Below are 20,046 nucleotides of genomic sequence, written 5' to 3' on the forward strand. Positions count from 1 at the left end.
GTCTGCCCGGTGGTTATGGAGAGTTTGGGAACCTGCTGTTCCCCCACAGCTAGTTCTTAACCAGACTTATAGCATTAAAGGCCAGATAATAGTACTGAACCAGGCCTTGCACAAGTCCTTAAATAGATGTCATAAGTGATTACAGGAAAGCTCATCAAAGAACCACATTGGCTCATAACTGCCCATTCAGGTCAGCTTTCCCTATATAGTTTAAGTTTCCCTATATAGTTCAAGTCAATGCCTCTACAATCTTCACAGTCAATAAAATGTTTTTAATACTTTGTTGACATTTTTATGCCTTCACAAATACTCCCCGTGAACTGTTATATTTACATTGATTTATTTACATCCATAAATGCAAACATAATGTTTCTGAAATATTAACCTACCTACAAATTTTATTTCCCAGTCCTGCTAATAAACAAAGAAGCAAATAGCATAACTCTGACAGAACGACAGAAACTGCTCATTTCTCAGCATGTCAATTGTTAATACTCTGATTTGAGCCACTGTCATCCTGGCTTCGGATTGCTTTGCCTCCTACAGTCTACTCCAAGGCAGCAGCCATAATGATCCTTTTTAAAATGTGTTAATAAGTCAGATCCTTTTACTACATTATTCCAAACTCGGCAATGATTCCCCATTTCATTCTCTACCACTTACCTCTCTGATTTCTTATGTACTTTCTTTCTGCATCACTCCGCTCCAGTCACACCAGCTTCCTTACAATTCCTGGAACATACTGGGTGAGCTCCTGTCTTGCTTCATTGCTCTGTCAGCTCCCTCTGCATGCAGTACTCTTCTCCTAGTTGTCTGTTGGGCTAACTCTTTTAACTCTAAATATTTGCTCAAATGTTTTCTCTCTTTGAGGCTTATCCAGATCACCCGATTCATATAATGACCAGCATATCCATCACACTGCTTGATCCCAGGCCTGTATACCCTGCCCTGCTGTATTTTTTCTCCTTTACATAGCACCACCTTCTAACCCACACAGGGTGCATTTACCATGACGCTAATGAAACTTAAGCTTAGGGCCCCTTCCCTGCATAATTCCTGTAAAATTTGCAAACATGATATATTTTAACTACAGTTGGTTAAACCTATTGTCTCTTTCCACTTCAATTTCTTCTCTTTCATATCCTCTCTTGTACCACATGATTTTGAAATGACTGCACACATTTTTGAGGTATGGCTAAGGAGAAATTGAATTAGGGATACATTGAGTTGGGTGTAGTGTAATCTAGTTAGTGTTTTGCAGTCACTTCTTTATAAAGCTCAGTTAATACTAGCCATTTTGGTATGGAAAGAGCTTCCAGGAAGACAGCTACTGCCTGTTGACCTTATAGTGTACTGTTTTCTGATTGGTGCACTAGAGTGCTTGGCACCAAATGTATGTGGGTGGGTGGTGGAAGAGAAACATGGTGTGAAATTAACAGGGCCAATTAATTGGTAGAATATTTTTCCACATTTTACAGCTCATATTTTAAAGAAATATGATTGAGGTTTTCCAAAATATGGCATCAATCCTAAAACTTTTAATGAAATGACCAATAAAGTTGTGATGCCAAAATAAACTTCTAATCAAGAATAATTTTTTTTTATTAACCATGCTAGAGATAAGGCTGGATTATCTTTCTGTTCTCTCTTTAGAAAATGTTACAGAATTACTATATGAAAAGGTGATTAAACACGATGAAGTAAAAACATGTGCTTTGGATAGTTAATGAAAATATTTTGTGACTTTTTCTGAATTTTTAATGTTTTTGATATGTGTCAACTTTTTAAATCTGTGTAAGTTGTTTTCTTATTCTGAGTATTTCGTAACTAGTTTTGCATTTGTAGTTTTGCATTGTTTTTGTTAAAGAAGACCCACCAAATTATATAAACTTCAGGTCTCACAAGATCCAGGTGTACCCTGAATATGCTATATGATTTACTCATTTGTTGTGTTCTGCTTATTGCTTATTGTTGGCCTCTCCCTCTAGTCCAGCACAGGGTAAACATGTTGAGAGCAGGAATCTTAGTTCACTGATGCTTTTTAAGTTCCTGAGCAGTGCTTGGTACATAGTAGGCACTCAATAAATATTTGTCAAGTGAATGAATTGACATTGCAATGAAACTTCAGTGTTAATCTAATTTAGTTTAGCTTAAGAAAAGTCAATATTGACATGAAGGAAAGTAAAAAGACTGTGGTGAATAGAAAACACTCTTGAAACTCTGTACTTTGTGTTACTAAGGGCATAGACGTAACTTATTCCTATTCCTAGATGTTTCTTCAGTAGTTGTTAGTTGCTATGTGCATCATTATTTTTTAGGTTCTATGACCTTATTCCTTGGGACCCAAGGCTAGCCTTAGCTGGCTTTCTGCATCATCCCACTCCAAGGGTGAGAATTTAATTTTAGAGCTGTAAGGAGGTGAGGCCATGCAGAGAACCACTGGGAAGCCAATACAGCAGCTGATTTTTCTTAAGCCAAGAATTGGGCAGGAGGAAAATAAAGGTAGATTATTTTTTATTTTCCTATATCTAAGTCAATCATAGAAACTCTCTCTTTAGAGAGCTATCTTTGTTTAAACGTTGGATATGAGAAATAAAAATATTCCTCAGGCAAAGGAGGAATAAGTACATAAATATATTTTTGTATATATATATTGCATTTTAAAAATAGGCATATTAATATAGAGCTTATACACTAGAGCTGAGCTTTAAGAAAAACAGAATCTCATAAGATTTCAGTTTGGAGAATTTTTCAGTTTCTGGACACACAGTGAAAACACATTATATGTATGACTAGTGAGGGCAGCCTCCCTTCACTTAAGCATCTAAACTTTTATATAACCACTAAAACATCTCTTTTTTAAAATGCCCTTGTAGGATTTACAGAGGTCATAGCCAATTTTTATTTTTATTTTCGAGAACACTTTTCTGGACATAGAAGGGAAGCCTTATTATCAGTAGTGAAGAAAGTAGTGAGCTAATGAAGGTGTTAGGTGTTGACCAAGACCTCTCTGCTTTCTCAGGTTAGCAGTTAGCACTTGGCACTGCTATTTTCTAGAATATAATTTGCTGCACTCTGACTCCATGTCTAGCAAGTCTCGACAAAGGAACATCAATAAGTTCTCCAAACTGAGCTTTTGTCAACACTAACCTTGCAGAATACATGCCACCTAGAATTGTGACCTTCATTGCTAAATCTCACTGTTGCTTGAGAGTTTTGAGCCCTGAAGAGATTATGGCTACAGTAAGAGTCTTTTCCCACATTATTTTCCATAGGTTTGCAGGCAAAAGTTGGGATTACAAGGTTCCTTGGAAAAGTAGAGAGATGTTTTTTACTCAGGATTGTATCTTTACTCAGGATTATTACTTAAAAATAATCCTCAGTGCACCAAGGCTGAAAGCTGTAGGGTCTCGACTGGACTATCAGTAGCTCAATGAATGTCCCTGACTGGAATGAAACCTACCATTCTTGACATTACTATTGTTATTTTTCTTTATTTATGACTAAAGGCTGAGGAAGTGTTACTGAAACACATTATTTCTAAAACCAGATTGAGACTAATTAAATACATTTCAAAAACTTTCTCAAAAATATAAAAAAGGTAGTTTTCTTTTTCATTTTTAAATAAGTATTCTCCCAAATTATCTTCTCTGGAAATAGCACTAGAAATAAATAAAATGGCTCTGATGATGTGATGGGCATATCAGAGAGGGAAGAAAAGAACTTTTGAGAAAAAAAAATAAAAAGCAGGGAGTTAAATTATTCATCAGGCCCATCTCAGCTGCTTCCTTTCTTGCCTGGTGAATGGCACATCCCACATGGATCCTCCGCGTGGTCGGAGGGGTGGTGTTCACTCTAGTGAAGCCATCCTGTCGGGACTGGTTTATTCAGATCCTTTTGACCGGAATGTTTGCTAGCATTTCTTTTCCCCAGCCAGTGTTACATAATGCAATATTATGAATTTTATCTCTGTTCTCAACAACTTGTTGGATATGTGCACTTAAAATGGATGACTTTCATCATACTGTTATGCAATAAATCTGTCAGGTTAAATTTCCTTTTAGTGAGCCAGAAGATGAGCTGAACGCTGATGTATTTAAGTATAAACCAAAGATAAATATTCCTCACATTATTTGTGGCTTTATGAAGAATAAAATGAGCTAGTGAGATTGCTATTGACTTTTTTTTTTGGACACTTGCTTCATTTAAGCATCCACTGTGGTCAGTGATTCCTCCTTTAATGTCCACATTTTCTTCTATTATAAGATTGTAGGGTGTGCCAGTCAAATTAGACACTGAAACCAAAAGGAGAAGCAGGAGCCTTTCTTTTCTTTTAGTGCTGTTGATTTCCTCTGCCAGTTACCTACTCACGTGTGTTTATACAGTCTGTCCTTGCTTTGCACAATTCCCGTGTGCACAATTTTCAGTTGACACGATGCCAAGAAAAAGGACGACTACCTAAATTTATCTATGTGTGTGTGAATATATGTATGTATGTGTGCATGTATTTATTTTTATTTTTGAATGTGTTTATTTTTCAGGTATTTGAAAATGGTAAAAACACTGGAGAGATCTCTGTTGGTATCAGGAAAAAAGATCTGGGATCTGATAGCCCAATTCAGACTGACCATATGATGGAAAGAGTAAGTTTACTGACAGTTTACTTATGACTTTAAAGTGTCTTGCAAGTTAATTGCAACTAATTTAGACAATTACATCTTAAAGTTGTTTGCAGAAGATCAATGGTTTGTTGATCTGTAAAGACTGATATTGCAAAGATTGACTTCTGAATTTCTTAGGCTTTCAGCATTAGTATAGTGTTAACTCCTGAACTCCATACCTAACAGTTTCTTAATCTTTTTCATGCTTATATTTGGAATCTGTCTATGCTGGGCCCTGGTTTTGATACATCAGGATTTCCCTCTTGTTTACACTTTTAAAAAAGTGCTATATTCAGTGGAGAGTATGCCCTGGATCTAGGGTATTTCTAAACCCTAGATTCTGAGTAATTAACATGCAGCCTTGGTCTTCTCCCCTGCTCATTAAGAGCAAGTACAGCTAGTTTTGCTTACATCATAGGCACTCTTACCTTTTCCTGTTTTCCAGACAATTGGGATGTTTCTCAGGCAAAACCAACATGTTGAGGGTCTTTATTTTGGGTCTTTGTCTTGCATAAAAGGACACTGAACAGCCTGTTGTTTACAAATTGGGGTTATGCACCCGAGCGCACACCAGTGTTTTGGGCTCTCTTGCCTTGCCTTTGCTCTGTAACTTGCTCCCTTTTTCTCCCTTCAGTTCAGCACCCTCAGACTTACCTCTCTTGGTGGTATCCATTACCTGGCTTTTACAACCAATCAAAAAAGTTGTATGTGAATTGGGATGCTGTCATTGGATCATTAGCTGGACCTGGAAGAGAGGAAGAAATACTATGATTAGAAAGAGAAAGATCCAAAACCTTGACTGGTTTCTTTTTACCATAACATACCTGATTATACAAATCACCATGACACAAAGGCCTTCATAGGATTTTCACCTGTCTCCCCCACTTTTTAACATTAGAATATTTTACCAGCTTGGGCAACATGGCAAAACCCCATCTCTACAAAAAATTTTAAAATTAGCCTGGCATGGTGGCACATGCCTGTAGTCCCAGCTACTCGGGGGTGAGGTGCGGGGATCACTTGAGCCTGGGATGCCGAGGTTGCATTTAGCTGAGATCACACCACTGCACTCCAGCCTGGGCGACAGAGTGAGATGCTATCTCAAAATAAATAAATAAATAAAATAAAGGAAGATATTATTCTATAGAAACTTTTTGTATTGACTTACAGCACACTGAAATTGAGCTGTGCTGTGATTCTGTATGCAATGAATCTGGGGCAAAAACATTAATTAGGGGCATTATAAAGCTCTTTGGGAGAGCCCTTGTTACACCACCCAAGGACAACCACTCCCTTGTGTGGACACGTGTCTCAATCACTAGCCCACTAGCCTAAGATGTTTCACATTCTTTTCAGATTCTTGAACAAATTCTTATCCTATATTATCCTATAAAGGCCTGGTGATGATAGCTTTAAAGATAAATGGGTGAAGATGATCACAGTTTTTGGTTGCTACAGCAAAGCCCTAACCAATGACCTAAAGATGAGGGGCACAGAGGCCCTTACCTCCTGTAGACTGTTGAATGCTCATCTTTGAACACCTAAAATGCAGTCTGTCACCAACTTGAGAAAATAGAGATTGCAATGCAACTCCTGTGAAAGTGAATTTGGTTAAGTGGTCAGGTGCTGACATCGCATGTCTACCTCGCATCCCTCTTCTTTGTACACACATCTCTTTCCTGGATCAGGCCTTAAATCTTTTGTATCATTCCCCTTTATAAAAAGGTGGTGCCTGTAAAGCAAAATCTCTGTGATTTAAAAAATGATCAGCATAACATGTTTTCTGAAATAATAGCAAAGCAACAAAAATAAGCTCAAGGGCTGAAACAACACAAAAATAAATGTTGGGCTTTAGAAATACAATCTGTAGATTTCAAAATATGTTTGCCATTTCAATGGAAAAATAACCAAGGCAATATAGATTTTTACTGTTCTGACACCTTTGCCTCTTATACACCTAAAGAGGAGAGTAATGATCATTTTTAGTTCAAAGGAATTGGCTATGCTGGATGAGAACTATTAATGCCTTTCTAATGCTCAAGACTAAAAATCTTCAGCTAATGAAAACACTAAATTGGAGATACTATTATGTATCTCTAACTGGTACAAAACCTAATTCTTAGGTCCTATACATGTAGTTTCTGGTCAAGGGAAGTATTTGCTCAGTCGAGTTTACAGCCAATCGTGAGACACCTGAGATACATGGCAGACCTGTGACTTTCCCTTCTTTCCTCTAAGCCTCAGCATTTAGCACTTCTCAATATACCCTCAATGGGAGTTAATAGAGGAGCAAAAAAGAAAAGAAAATAAAGGACCCTGAACTGCAGTTAGGCCAGAAAGGACCACAGCTATATCCACATCCCTGCAGGGATTACAGAGTAACAAGAAATCGAGAAACACAAGAACTGACAAGGGACAGATGAAAAGGAAGCCCGTGACAGAAGGCTGGGGGAAGAGTGATGGATAGGGTGGAGTGCAGAGCAGGGAAGAGCAGAGGCCGAAACACTTAAACAAAGGTGACAGAGGATAATGAAAAATGTCTTTTCAAATACCATATGCAGCACAGTTCTGTTAGATTTACTTTATATTTGAAATTTGCCCTAAATTAGAAATATCTCGATAATTTAGAGACTCTAAATGCAAGATAGAAGCAAACACTGACAATGCTATTATTTTAAATATTAAATGACAGCTTTTCATACTTCACACTTTAATGATGTCTTATTCACAACTTAAAAACATTCATTATTGAAGATGTCCACAAGCTATTTCAGGGTTCCTAATTAAAATGCATCTAGGGAGAGATCTTTCTAACTGAACCAACTTAGGCTAAAAGTGATTTTAATTTTGGCAATTGTCCTACTATTAGTTACCTGAGATTTGCTGGGGACAGGGAGCTTGGTGATTGTAAAACTTGAACGTGGTCTGGATGGCCCCTAACAAAATGTGTAGCTCAGACAAGAAAAGCATAACCCTTATCAAAGAGGACCATTACCATGTGTAGAAGCTAAACGCTCTTTCTGTAAGACTGTCACATCTGCTTTCAGTCCCTGTGCCAAAGGGTCAGAGCTCAATCACAAGCCTGTGGCACCCCCTGCTGGTTAAAAGCCCATGCTCATTTTGTTACTTTACACTGAGCTAAACATTGCTGTCATTTCACACTTCTTTTAACATTCTATATGAATTTAATTATCATTTGTTTGGACTTCATTTGTTACAGAGTAGAGACAGTTTATTACAGATGTTCGCATTTCGGGTTATTTATTCTCTTCTGTCCCCTCTGCGCCCCCACCCCCAACCAGTTACTTTTCAAGATTCATCAAAGGCTTCGAGGTTCTTCCATCAACCCACCAGGCCTCAATTTTTCCTCAATGCGGCTTTTTGATGAGAATGGCCAAGAAATTAAGAATCCACTTTTGCTGAAGAATGAGCAAAAAATTTGGGTCTCTTATGGTAGAGCATACAGGTAGGAGCAAAGGATTTGTTTTCTGTCCTCAATCTTTCCAGGGGTGAGCTAATTTGAAAGGGGATTTGAGAAGTCAAGTAGCACCCTTTATGAAAGATTTTTTACTTTGAATTCCAATAAAATTTCAGAGGTGTTTTTGCAAGGCAGTATTGTTTGTGGAATATGACATCTCTTTCTCTCTCTCTGTCTCTCTCTCTCTGTGACTTTCTGTCTTAATGCCTTGTCATAGTTTTTGAAGTCTGCCTGTCAGCACAGCAAGAGGGATTTGTTCATGTCTGAGTAGTCACCTTAATGATAGCAGATGGAAACGCCACGGGGGGCCCAAGCCCATCACACTGTCATTGTCGCACACTGCCCTGACCTGCTTCCACTCCTCTATTTTTTTTGTCCCTTTTTAAAGGAGAAATGGATGGTAATTGAAAAGGATCTTAAGCAAGATTTATGAAGCTGTAGACAACATGATTCCCCACTATCTCTCTATGTTTTCACAAATAAAGTCTTAACCTTTTAAGCACCAATGACAGGATGGCTAAAGATAAATTGGTAAAGCTTATAAGCCCTATCCTATCAAAGTTATATTCCTCAAAAGCACCTTACATTATCCCACAATAATTACTGGTTATTGCTGAGCATTGTGTAAATTTTTGTAGATTGGTAAATTCCTGCATAAAATTATCTGTGTTTCTGAAGAAAGAAAAAGGCTGCAGTATATAGGCAGTGATGAGCTGGGCTGTTGTGTTCAATATCTAGAAAATTTATGCATATTTTGACAGAACACATCCAGATGAACTCTGAAACTGCTTGTCAGGAAACTTAAACACACTTTTCTGCCTATTTTTAATTTTTTTTAGCTTATTATCTGTAGAACAGAATAAGGGAAAATAATTTTTCATATAGAGTATAACTGATCATATATTAACTATAATGAAAATAGCATGAATAAACCTAAATCTTAGCAAAGCAAGGGCTGTTGGATTTGCTATATATTCAAATAGTTAAAATTTCAAATACTGAAACAAATGTACTCAGAAATCCATCAAGGTTTTGGAAGAAGTTGCTAGAATAAGTTGTGGGTCGCATGTTACAAAATTTTATTTCATCTGTCCCAGTAAAATTAAAATGCTTGATGATTTCTTAGGCTGTGTAATTTAGATAATTAAAAAATCTCTAAGGAATGGTAAGTTTTTGTCCATAGATAAATTTCAAAATACAATTTAATCGCATTATAAGTAGAGTTGTTTTTACAATGATAAAAGCTGATGAATTTTAAAGTGGCAAGAATTCTTGAATAATCGAGTAAGCCCTTCCTATTACAATGATAGGCTTTAATAAAATGTGTCATTATTATTTCTTTTTAATATTATTGTCAAAGTGAAATTAATGACTCACTAATTTTGATACTTTTAATGATGTTTGCTATAATGCAGCATTTTAATAATATTAAACATTTGTTTTTAGCTAATTGGATCATATTTGTAGAATAACTGGTAAAATGCAAAAAAATCTGAGATACTCTAAAAATCAGCTGAGAATTGTTGTCAGAGAAATTTACTGGTGCATATATTTATTTGTATTTCAGTATGATTTTAACAGTTTAATGTATTTTTTTTTTTTTTTTTTTGGTTTCCAATCCAACATAAAACACCAGGAAACCATTACAGCATTTTGCTACCATGGGAATATTTAAAATGTATATGTCTAAAAAGTTATTGCCATCTAGTTTGAAATATGTTGAGAAAACGTGCAATACATACTAAGTAAATGGTTTTCATTTTCAGTAAGTAATTCTACTGTGTCTAATTTATGTTGATTTGAAGGGGTCAAGCTACTCATTTGTAAAAGATGATTTTTGCCAATGTCAGCTTCTATTTTGAATACTTTATTTTTCCTTCAAATTTTTATTCTGAAAAAATTTAAATCTAAGGAAACTTGAAAAAATAGTGCAATGAGCTCCTGTATATATCTTTCATCTAGATTCACCAATTTAAAGAGTTTACCACGTTTGTTTTACCTGTTATATCTCCCATCTCTCTCTCCCTCTTGAGCGGCTTGAAAGCAATTCCAGACATTAAAATTTCACTCCTAAATGCTTCAGGTCACATAACTGAAGAAGAATTATGTGTCACCACATTATAATATCTAACACAGTCAACGGTGATGTAATATCCTCTAATATATACTCTCTATTCAAGCTAACCAAAATATGCTTTAGAGCTCTTTGTAATCTAGTATCCAAATACACTTCCTTGTATTATATTAGTTATTTTCTTTAGTTATCTTTAATCTAGAATATTCTTTTAATCTTTTGTTTTGTTTTGCATGACATTAATTTATTTTTCAAGAGTCCAGGCACTTTTCTTGTAGAAGGTCCCACATTCTGGGTTTGTCTGAGTGTTTTCTCACAATTAGATTCAATTTAAATATTTTTGGTAACAAGACTACACAGGTGATGTCGTCAATTTTTAATTCTAGAGATAAATAGCAAATCTTAAGCTATTTATAGAAAAATGGCTGATAGTGTACAATAGTGGCCATTGTTTTCGTTTAAAATCTGTTTTTGATTTTAATTTCCAAATTCACTTAAAAGTGTGCCTAACAATATGTAATATGAAAACCAAATCAGCATAGCATTTAGTGAGCTCACAAAAATAGTTGTTTGTGGCCAAATATTAATAATTCTTCATTTAATTATCAGCTCCCGAGACTACTATAGATGTATTCGATTACTGTTATACATGAAAAAGGAACATTATATGAATGACGATTGTTTTTCCTAACTAAATACTTGGCTTTAATTATTGCAATTATTATTTTTAAAATTACATATGTTGAAACTATTTTGGCATATTATAGATCAGCTAAATAAACTGAAGTATACATTTCAGGTGTTAGTATAGAATACCAACAATAGTGCTATATAATAGGAAACCCACTTATTTCTGAATTTTATTAGACACTGATAATGTGTATTTTATTGTTTATTTGTGCTCAAATTTCAATGTATGTATAATTCTGAAGATAGTTTTGATGTTTTTTCCATTTTTCAGATCTCCACTAAACCTTGCTTTGGGTTTGACCTTTGACCGAGTGAGTGCATTTGCCAGAGGTGACATCATGGTTGCATATAAGACCTTTTTGGATCCTAATGCTGTTCTGCTACCTGGATGTGGCAAGTAAATTAACAAGTAATCTTGTTAAAGATCTGGTTAAAGTAATCCAAATCACTTAATTCAGGATTTTTCAGAGTAAGAGATTCGAAACACTAAAAGATGCTTTTTCAGTTATCTTAAACAAGAATTGTTTCTTTTATTGATTTATTTAATGGTATAATGAGGTAGTGCCTAAAAGACTTGTTAACTTTCCCTAGTTTTAGAAAACCATATGGGGCCATGAGCAAAGCATAGTTTCTGCTTTGCAGAAACAGCAGTTTTGTTTGAAACGTAAAAGCTGTTTTTAGTGATTATTTCTAAATTAATCATTTTAAATGGAATCATTAAAATATAAAATATGTTCTGTGTATGAGTGTTCACATTTAAACTTTTTATCTGATGATGGTACATTTAAAACAAAAGCAACGTTCTGGGGACTTGTTGGGGCAGTGAAGAGTAGGAGTTAGAAGATCTAAGGAGGCACTTTGCTTCGTCTCTGCTCATGATTGTCCAGGAGCTGGTTTCTTTTTTTTTTTTTTTTTGCGGGGTGGGGATGGAGTCTCGCTCTGTCGCCCAGGCTGGAGTGCAGTGGCATGCTCTCGGCTCACTGCAAGCTCAGCGTCCCGGGTTCACGCCATTCTCCTGCCTCAGCCTCCCAAGTAGCTGGGACTACAGGCGCCCGCCACCACGCCCGGCTAATTTTTTGTATTTTTTTAGTAGAGATGGGGTTTCACTGTGTTAGCCAGGATGGTCTCTATCTCCTGACCTCATGATCCACCCGCCTCTGCCTCCCAAAGTGCTGGGATTCCAGGCGTGAGCCACCACGCCCGGCCTGGTGTTGGTTTCTTATCTGCGAATAATACAAACTGGCTTTTACTGAGTGTTGACCGTAGGCCAGGCACAGTTACAAATTAATTGGGTAAGGACTGATTTAATTCTCATAATTATCTTACTCCTATTATTCCGTATTACTCTACTCTTACTCCATTTCTCAGAGACAGAAACCAAGGCACAAAGAGAGAAGTAATTTGTCCAAAGTCACACAGCTGGTACATGGTAGAGTCAGGATTCTAACCCAGATCATTTGTCTTAAGTACCTGAGTGCTTAGCCACTATTTGGTGCCATCCGATAAAACTTTCTGTGATGACGGACACACACTTTGTGACTACTGAGCATTTGAAATGTGACTAGTGTGAATGCAAAACTGCATTTTAAATTTTGTTCAAGTAAATTAATTTAAATTTAAATAGGAATAGGTAGCTAGTGACTACCATATTGGACACCGCAGCAGATCCTGATACTATTTTGGATTAAGTAATCTATCTATAAGGTCCCATCTAGCTTTAACAATCTTATAATTTAACAAATTATAGCTCTTTTTAATAAACAGTTGAAAATGCTGAAGTAGAAGGCATATACAGAGAACCAAAAGCAGTCTGATGAGATCACTGAGTCCAGCCAGTGACAACCTATTGCTAAATATGTCTAGAGGGACATACTCATTGGTAGTTGTTTAAGTAACAGCTTTCTTCCCCAATGACTGCTGGTGCTTTCCAGGCAAGATTTGAGGTATAAATTATTAGTAATAGTGTATACATAAAGAGAAAAGAGTATAAAGAGTAAAGGGTATTATAATTAAATGCATATTATTCTAATACAAATAATTACATATTTTACTCTTCTTAGTTGGGAAGTTTGTGAGGGATTTCCAATTAATTTCAACTATACCAGTCAACAGATACCTGACCAGTTTGAAAAGGTGGACTTGGAGAACCATTTTCTACAGAACAAGGTCAGATTTTAGTTCTCCTACTTTAAAAGGTACACTTTATGCGTTGGATACTCAGCCAACATATAATGGGTATTTGTGACAGGTTTTTTTTTTCCCTGAGATGGAGTCTTGCTCTGTTGCCCAGGGTGGAATGCAGTGGCGTGATCTCAGCTCACTGCAACCTCTGCGTCCTGGGTTCAAGCGATCCTCCTGCCTCAGCCTCTCAGGTAGCTGGGACTGTGCCTGGCTAATTTTTGTACTTTTAGTAGAGATGGGCCATGTTGGCCATTTTGCCATGTTGGCCAGGCTGGTCTCGAACTCCTGACTTCAAGTGATCCGTCCACCTTGGCCTCCCAAATTGCTGTGATTACAGGCGTGAGCCACCGCACCCGGACTGTGACAGTTTTTTTTAAACTATAAATTATATTACAGTTTTTTAAACTATAACTTATTTTTACAAATGTTGGGGCAGGTGTTATTCTTTCCTTCCTGTTAATTAACCAGGCACTTCAAAACAGAAAGCAATATATATAATTCCTACCTGAAAACCTTATACCTGATTTATGTTATTTAAGCCCTGTTGTTTGGCATATTTTCTTTGTACTATTAATAGCTATAATAATAAGTTGGAGTTATTTAAGGAAGTCTTTAAGATGGCTGCTATCTCTATAGTTTAGGATCTGATCTATTTGCTCTGTAGGTCAATGTATTTAAGGAACACAAGTTCTTTAGGAAACCTAACTCATGGCAACCCAATCCCAAAGGTCCATGTCAGTTTACACTTAGAAATTTATCCTTCCAGTAAAGAAGATTTTTTTTTCCTCTAGCTCAGTTATGAAAGGCATTTTAAATCTATCTCCAAAGAAGGAATAATTATTTTGTTTTTCTTAGCTGGCAAACTCTGTATGATTGTTGCTCATTTTAGCAGTGTAAACTTTAATTTTTTGAACATGTGAAATCAAAATCAAAAGTCACTTACGGAGACAGAGCAGTCCAAAGAAAGTAGGACTTCCTATCAACTGGGCCCTGTATTTCTAAGAGTCAATGCAAGAGACACATTGCCCCAACCTGCTCTTTTAAAATTTCTTTATGCTACCCATTCAGTTTCTCAATTATGTCAAAATTTAAACTGAAAATATTGATTGCTTCAAGGAGCATATGGATCTAAATAAGTATACTTACAAAAATAGAATCAGATATTTCTACTTCTGCCTGGTTGTGAGAAAATTTAGAAAATTAAAGTAACTAGAATGATGTACTCATTAATGTATTTTGTATTTTGTATTTTTCCTTCATCTGACATTAAGATTTATTTGCTGTAGATCTGATCCTGTTGGTATTCCTTGTTAAGTTTTTGCTGTAGCATTATTTTCCTGCTCAAAACACATGTATAGGCTGGACGCGGTGGCTCACGCCTGTAATCCCAGCACTGGGGGAGGCCGAGGCGGGCGGATCATGAGGTCAGGAGATCGAGACCTTCCTGGCTAACACGGTGAAACCCCATCTCTACTAAAAATACAAAAAAATTAGCCAGGCGTGGTGGCAGGCACCTGTAGTCCCAGATACTCGGGAGGCTGAGGCAGGAGAATGGCATGAACCCAGGAGAATGGCATGAACCCAGGAGGTGGAGCTTGCCATGAGCTGAGAGCACGTCACTGCACTCCAGCCTGGGTGACAGAGCGAGACTCTGTCTCAAAAACAAACAAACAAAAAACAAAACAAAACAAAACAAAAAAATCAAAATAACACATGTATGCCTGGCTGTTGCCTTTTGACTTTCCAAATTTTCATCTGGATTCATTGATCTCCATGATTCTCTTCTAATCTACCTCCACTCTCAACTTACCTTTCCAATTTTCTCCTCTTGCTCTGTATACTCTACATTACAGTCAGAGTTAATCAATTGTGCAGTAGAACATGCTTTCCACTTTCGTATACTTGTGCCATGGTTTGTGTTGTTTTTTGCCTGGGATATACCCCCAACCATTACCATTGCTTGCTTCTTAAGGCTTTACTCAACTTCTTCTTCCATAAACTCTTCTTAGATACTCTGGAAAGAATTAATCTTTATTTTGTTTTCTCAGGACTCATCTTCCTTTGAAAATTGTTGTTGAGTTTGTGTTTTGGTATAGGTATTTGCTTTTATGTTTTTCCTCCACTAAACTGAGGATTCTCTGGGTACAGGCGTTGTCTTACTTGTCTTTGTGTTCCTAAGCACGAACGCAAAGTCTTGAATGTAGAGAAAATGCACAATACATATTTGATGAATGTATTTTTTTGTTTACTTAGTTAGCCATAACCTATCTTTCAAGGCTGAATATTCTCTAATATGGTCTTTGTGTGTTAGCCAAGCCAGATTGTTATTTGCTTTTTTCTGAAAGCACTCCATGATTTCTGTTGTTAGGCACATGTGGACCTCTTTGACTAGTATTCCACCTTTCTTTGTCACCACACCCAGCCTTCTCTGTCACCCTCGTGCCATATCCTAGCACAGAGTTTGACGTATTCAGTAAAGGCTATTAAAATCCTGCCCATCAGCCGGGTGCAGTGGCTCACACCTGTAATTCAAGAACTTTGGGAGGCCGAAGCGGGTGGATCATGAGGTCAAGAGATCGAGACCATCCTGGCCAACATGATGAAACCCCGACTCTACTAAAAATGCAAAAATTAGCTGGGTGTGGTGGCGCGTGCCTGTGGTCCCAGCTACACGGGAGGCTGAGGGAGGAGAATCCCTTGAACCCGGGAAGCAGAGGTTGTAGTGAGGCGAGACTCTGTCTCAAAAAAAAAAAAAAAAATCTTGCCCATCATTCTAGCCCTATCTGGTTTGTGACTGCTTCATGAAATCTTTCTGTAGTCCAACCCCATTTCCAAACCAGATATGATGTTTCCCTTCTGGGCCATTTACAATGACGTTGAACTAGATGCTGTTCCTCTTACAATTTCTTGAATGGCTCAAAATCAGCTAGGCTCCAAGTCTGATCATATTTCAGGTTACATCAGCGTAGATGGGGGAGAATGGTAGGCTCTATTGGGGATGTTAGGATCAGATCATGAAGGGTCTTAATTCGATATTAGGGAATTCTGGTTTTTCTCTAGAAAGCAAGGAACCATCAAAAATATTTGAGCAGAGGCAAGATGTAATCTGATCTTCATATTAGGAAGATAACTCAGGAGGTTCTTGTCTTATCCTCCCTGCTAAATTGAAAATTTCTCAAAGGCAAAGAGTATCCTGATCATCCCTGTCTCTGCTGCAATATCTAGATATTCAGTTAGCTGACCTGAATTAAATTTACTAGTCAATTAACTAATTCAGAGACCAACTCAAACCTAAAAAACAATTGGATAGCAAAGAGATATCAGAGAAAAGGACCTCAAAGGAGGCTTTTCTCTTTGCTTTTATGTCAAAGTGGGATAACTATAACAAGATAACTCTATTTTCTAAAATGTTGAAAAATGACAGAATAACAGTCTACAGTTATTTTATCATTATTTAATGGTTTTAATGATTTAGTGAAAATGAGAAAACACTCTCTCAAGTAAATGTTTATATGTTATGGCATTTTTAGTTTTTAAAAATTTTAGTTCAACAAAAATAGTAGTGTAAGAAAGCAAAAATTTGATAAATTGACTAGTAAAGAGAAGCTTTCAAAGACAAACAGCTCCTCCATAGCTGAAACCTTTAAAATCCTTCAGAAAAATGTCTCCAATTATTTACAGAGTGGTGATCAGTGCATTGGGAATAGTAATTTAATAACCGGAAAAGAAGCACTTTTAAAGATGGATTCAGGCAGAGGTGACGGATATCTGTAGGGCATTTTATTGTAGAATCTTGCTGCTCATTGAGGTAAAGAACACACTAAGAGGATTACAACAGGGGTTGAGAGAAGGGAGGCAAAGCCGATATTCTTGATGCATACGTTTTAAAATTGGCTTGAGATAGAGATATCAGTGCCTAGCCCCTGACTGTTCTTTTAAATCTGTTATTGACAAGTAGAACCTTTCCTACAGAGAAAAATTTGGAAAGTGTAATCCCCATTTGCAATGTGGGAGTCAGATATAACCCTGACAATTACAACCTGTTGCTCTTTTATCCATTTCAAAAACAGATTTGGAATCTACTACACATTGACAATTTGGCAAATACATTTTTCAACATCTCTCTATTGCTACTTAAATTGGCAACATTTTTAGATTGACTCAGTTTGATGGCAGTCAAACTAGATGTTTCTTTGAAATGGATGAGATTTAAACTTCATGGTAGTTAATATCAAAGGAGATATTTCATGAGAAGAATAGTTTGAGGAATGCCTGGTTATGGAAAAATACAGCAGAAAAATTGACTCCAATGTTTGGCAGGTCATATATTCTGCCAGAATCAAAAGGAAACTTATTTTAATTCTAGCCTTTCAGTACATGGCTTCGCAGACATCAGCAGGACATTAGTGACAATCTTCTGTATGGAAACAGCAAGAAAAACATCAAGTTATAATTTTGGAATTATGGTATACTTGTTACAATTTAGCTTGTAAGTTCAGTAGTTATGGATGCTAGTAGAATGCATTCATAATTACTGAAGTACTGTATTATTCTGGCATTATTCTTTTTGCCACAAAGGAGTCTGGGAAATGACAAACAACTCTTTGCTGTTCTATTTCTTTGGAGAGCAAGTCATTGAAAATGATATTTTGTATAAATGATTTATGTACTGAAGCAAATACAAAATTCTAGTTAAAATTTTGAACGGATTGCCATTAACATAGGACACAGGACTTGAATTAAAAGCCTAAGTCTTTCTCTTATTTTCAGACAAATTAGATCTTAGATATGCCTTGTTTAACTGCGTAATTTTGCCTTGCTGATGTTTTCTACTCTCAGCTCTTTCCATTTGTTGGCCGTAGAAGTGGGTGGATTGGTCAGCTATAAAGTTAGAGCATAGAAACAATAAGAGAGAACAGAAATTACATGAGGAAAGAGATTTTATAACATTTTCTTTAATTAGCTGTGATTTTAAGTGTGAAATTATTCAAATTGACCCTAAATGCATTATCAAAAGTGAACATCATGTAAAATTTATTTGCAATAGAATAAACAATTTGTTCAAAATGAGGGTTGTGCTCTGTGAACTTCTTTCAAGAAATATTTCATTGTCTTGTGTTCTGTTTTTTAGTAGATGTGCAAGAGAAGATCATAAGTGGTTCTTTTCTTATTTTGAATTTGCACAAGAATATTTAAGGCTACTCCACCTTCATTAGCTATTTGGGAAAAATAATTAAACACGTTTTAACTGGCCCAGCATGCATATTCATTGCTTTATCATTGACTGCTTCTACATCAGCACAGTTTATTCAGACAAGCAAAATTATAATGGTCACTTAAAGGACCTATGTGTATAAGTATTTAAAAGAATAAAAGAGAATTTTTTTGATTCTCAATAAGACTTAAAAATGGTTTTAATGACATATATGATAGTATGCATTTAGATACCAGTCTCAATCTAAATGTTCTTATACACATGTGCACGTGCATGTGTGTACATGGGCACACACACACACACACACGGCATGTTATGTTGTAGATTGTCAGAACACTTTTTTTTTTTCTTAAATCCCAGCTTTCATAGTTCTTAACTTCCCACCCTCGTTTGGTCTAAAGCTAAGCTATCAAATTAATTTAAAAAGTGAAGTCACAGAAGAAAAATGTAATGGCCATTGTCAGTTTTAAGGATATCAGAACACCAGACTTGGCAGGAATCTTTTTTTTTTAATAACACAAAATAAAGCTGAGTTAGTGGGCCTTGCTGTGTCTGCTCTATGTGGAATCACTTGGGAACTGTCCAGCAAAATATCTCTTGAAGAACAGCATGGTGTTAATACTGGGTGCCAGCCCAAGGCAGAGACAAAGGACCCCTTCACTCTTCACCAATAAGCCAACTGTTAAAAGATTAAACCATGTTGTGGAGATAACAAGAATGTAGGCGCTGGCAGCAGGTGCTGTACAAAGAAGCAGTTGGCTGTATGGTTCTTCTGTCTGACTAATTTCAGTCAAAGCAATCTTCTGCCCAGTTGCAGAGGGGAGTTTTGAGTGTGATGGCAACTTGGAGTTAGGAGGTTGAGTAAGACTGCTACTTTAAATGCTGAGTCCTGTGGCGAACGGATTAGTACAATGTAGTTTATCATTGTTCAGAAACTGTGGGGATTCCCCGCCAGAATCCAGGCACTGTAAGCACTGTAAGTCAAATCTGCCTATGTGGTGGTGTTGCTATATTTTTTAAAATTTCATTTTCACATGTAGGAGTCATATGACGTTTTCTTCTCTTGAGAAGTGACTTTCATTATAGAATAATTACCACATATATTAGTTTTATCTTTATGATAGTGCCTGATTACACTTGTAAACTTTTTTATTTTAAATCATTGAATTTATGCATTTAAAAAAATAATTTGGTATTCAACAAATATCTAGCATTAGCGCAGATATAGAATGGATGTTTTAGCATTAGGAAATAAATTGTTATTGAAGCAACATCATTTATTGGGTTTTAAATATAAATTGGTATATTCCTGTAAGCATACACAAATAAATATTGGTACTAAAAAACCTAGAATAATTACTCAGTGAAAGTGATCATATAGTTTAGGAGATAAAATTTATTAAGTATGAAGTAATAGAATTCCTACAAGTGATGTGAGTGCCTACTAATTTGACAATCGGGTCTAAGTGAGCAATGCTAGAAGGTGCACAACACCTTTGGCATATGTAATCTGATAAGGAACACAGGAGAAGCGGGTGCAAAGTCTCCCCCTTCAGTACCCCCTGTCCATCCCCACAACTCTCTCTAAAGTCTCAGCTCATATTTCTTTATTCTTAGGAGATTGTATGAACTCCCAGCTATTTTCCCTGCCTTTGATGTCTTCATTCTACAGTCTGTTATCCTCTACCTTTACCGATCAACCTTACTAAAATCTGCTGTTAGCGAGATAGTTTTGATTATTAAAAAG

At 36.4% G+C, this 20,046-nt stretch overlaps 1 protein-coding gene across 13 annotated transcripts in view; it reads left to right on the forward strand.

Moving 5' to 3' along the window:
• The window catches only part of LOC105471497 (doublecortin domain containing 1), a 503,306-nt gene that overhangs the window by 248,730 nt on the left and 234,530 nt on the right, over positions 1 to 20,046 (forward strand). For all 13 annotated transcript variants that reach the window (XR_011610715.1, XM_011723979.3, XM_071074912.1 and 10 more), the window contains 4 exons: positions 4,542 to 4,643; positions 7,964 to 8,127; positions 11,175 to 11,300; positions 12,964 to 13,069. Coding sequence is in view for 12 of the 13 variants with exons in the window: in XM_011723979.3 (XP_011722281.2) it covers positions 4,542 to 4,643; positions 7,964 to 8,127; positions 11,175 to 11,300; positions 12,964 to 13,069 (498 nt within the window). In the remaining variant the exon portion in view is untranslated. The remainder of the gene's footprint in view (positions 1 to 4,541; positions 4,644 to 7,963; positions 8,128 to 11,174; positions 11,301 to 12,963; positions 13,070 to 20,046) is intronic.

The sequence above is a fragment of the Macaca nemestrina genome, chromosome 12 (assembly GCF_043159975.1).
Source record: "Macaca nemestrina isolate mMacNem1 chromosome 12, mMacNem.hap1, whole genome shotgun sequence".
Classification (NCBI taxonomy): domain Eukaryota; kingdom Metazoa; phylum Chordata; class Mammalia; order Primates; family Cercopithecidae; genus Macaca; species Macaca nemestrina.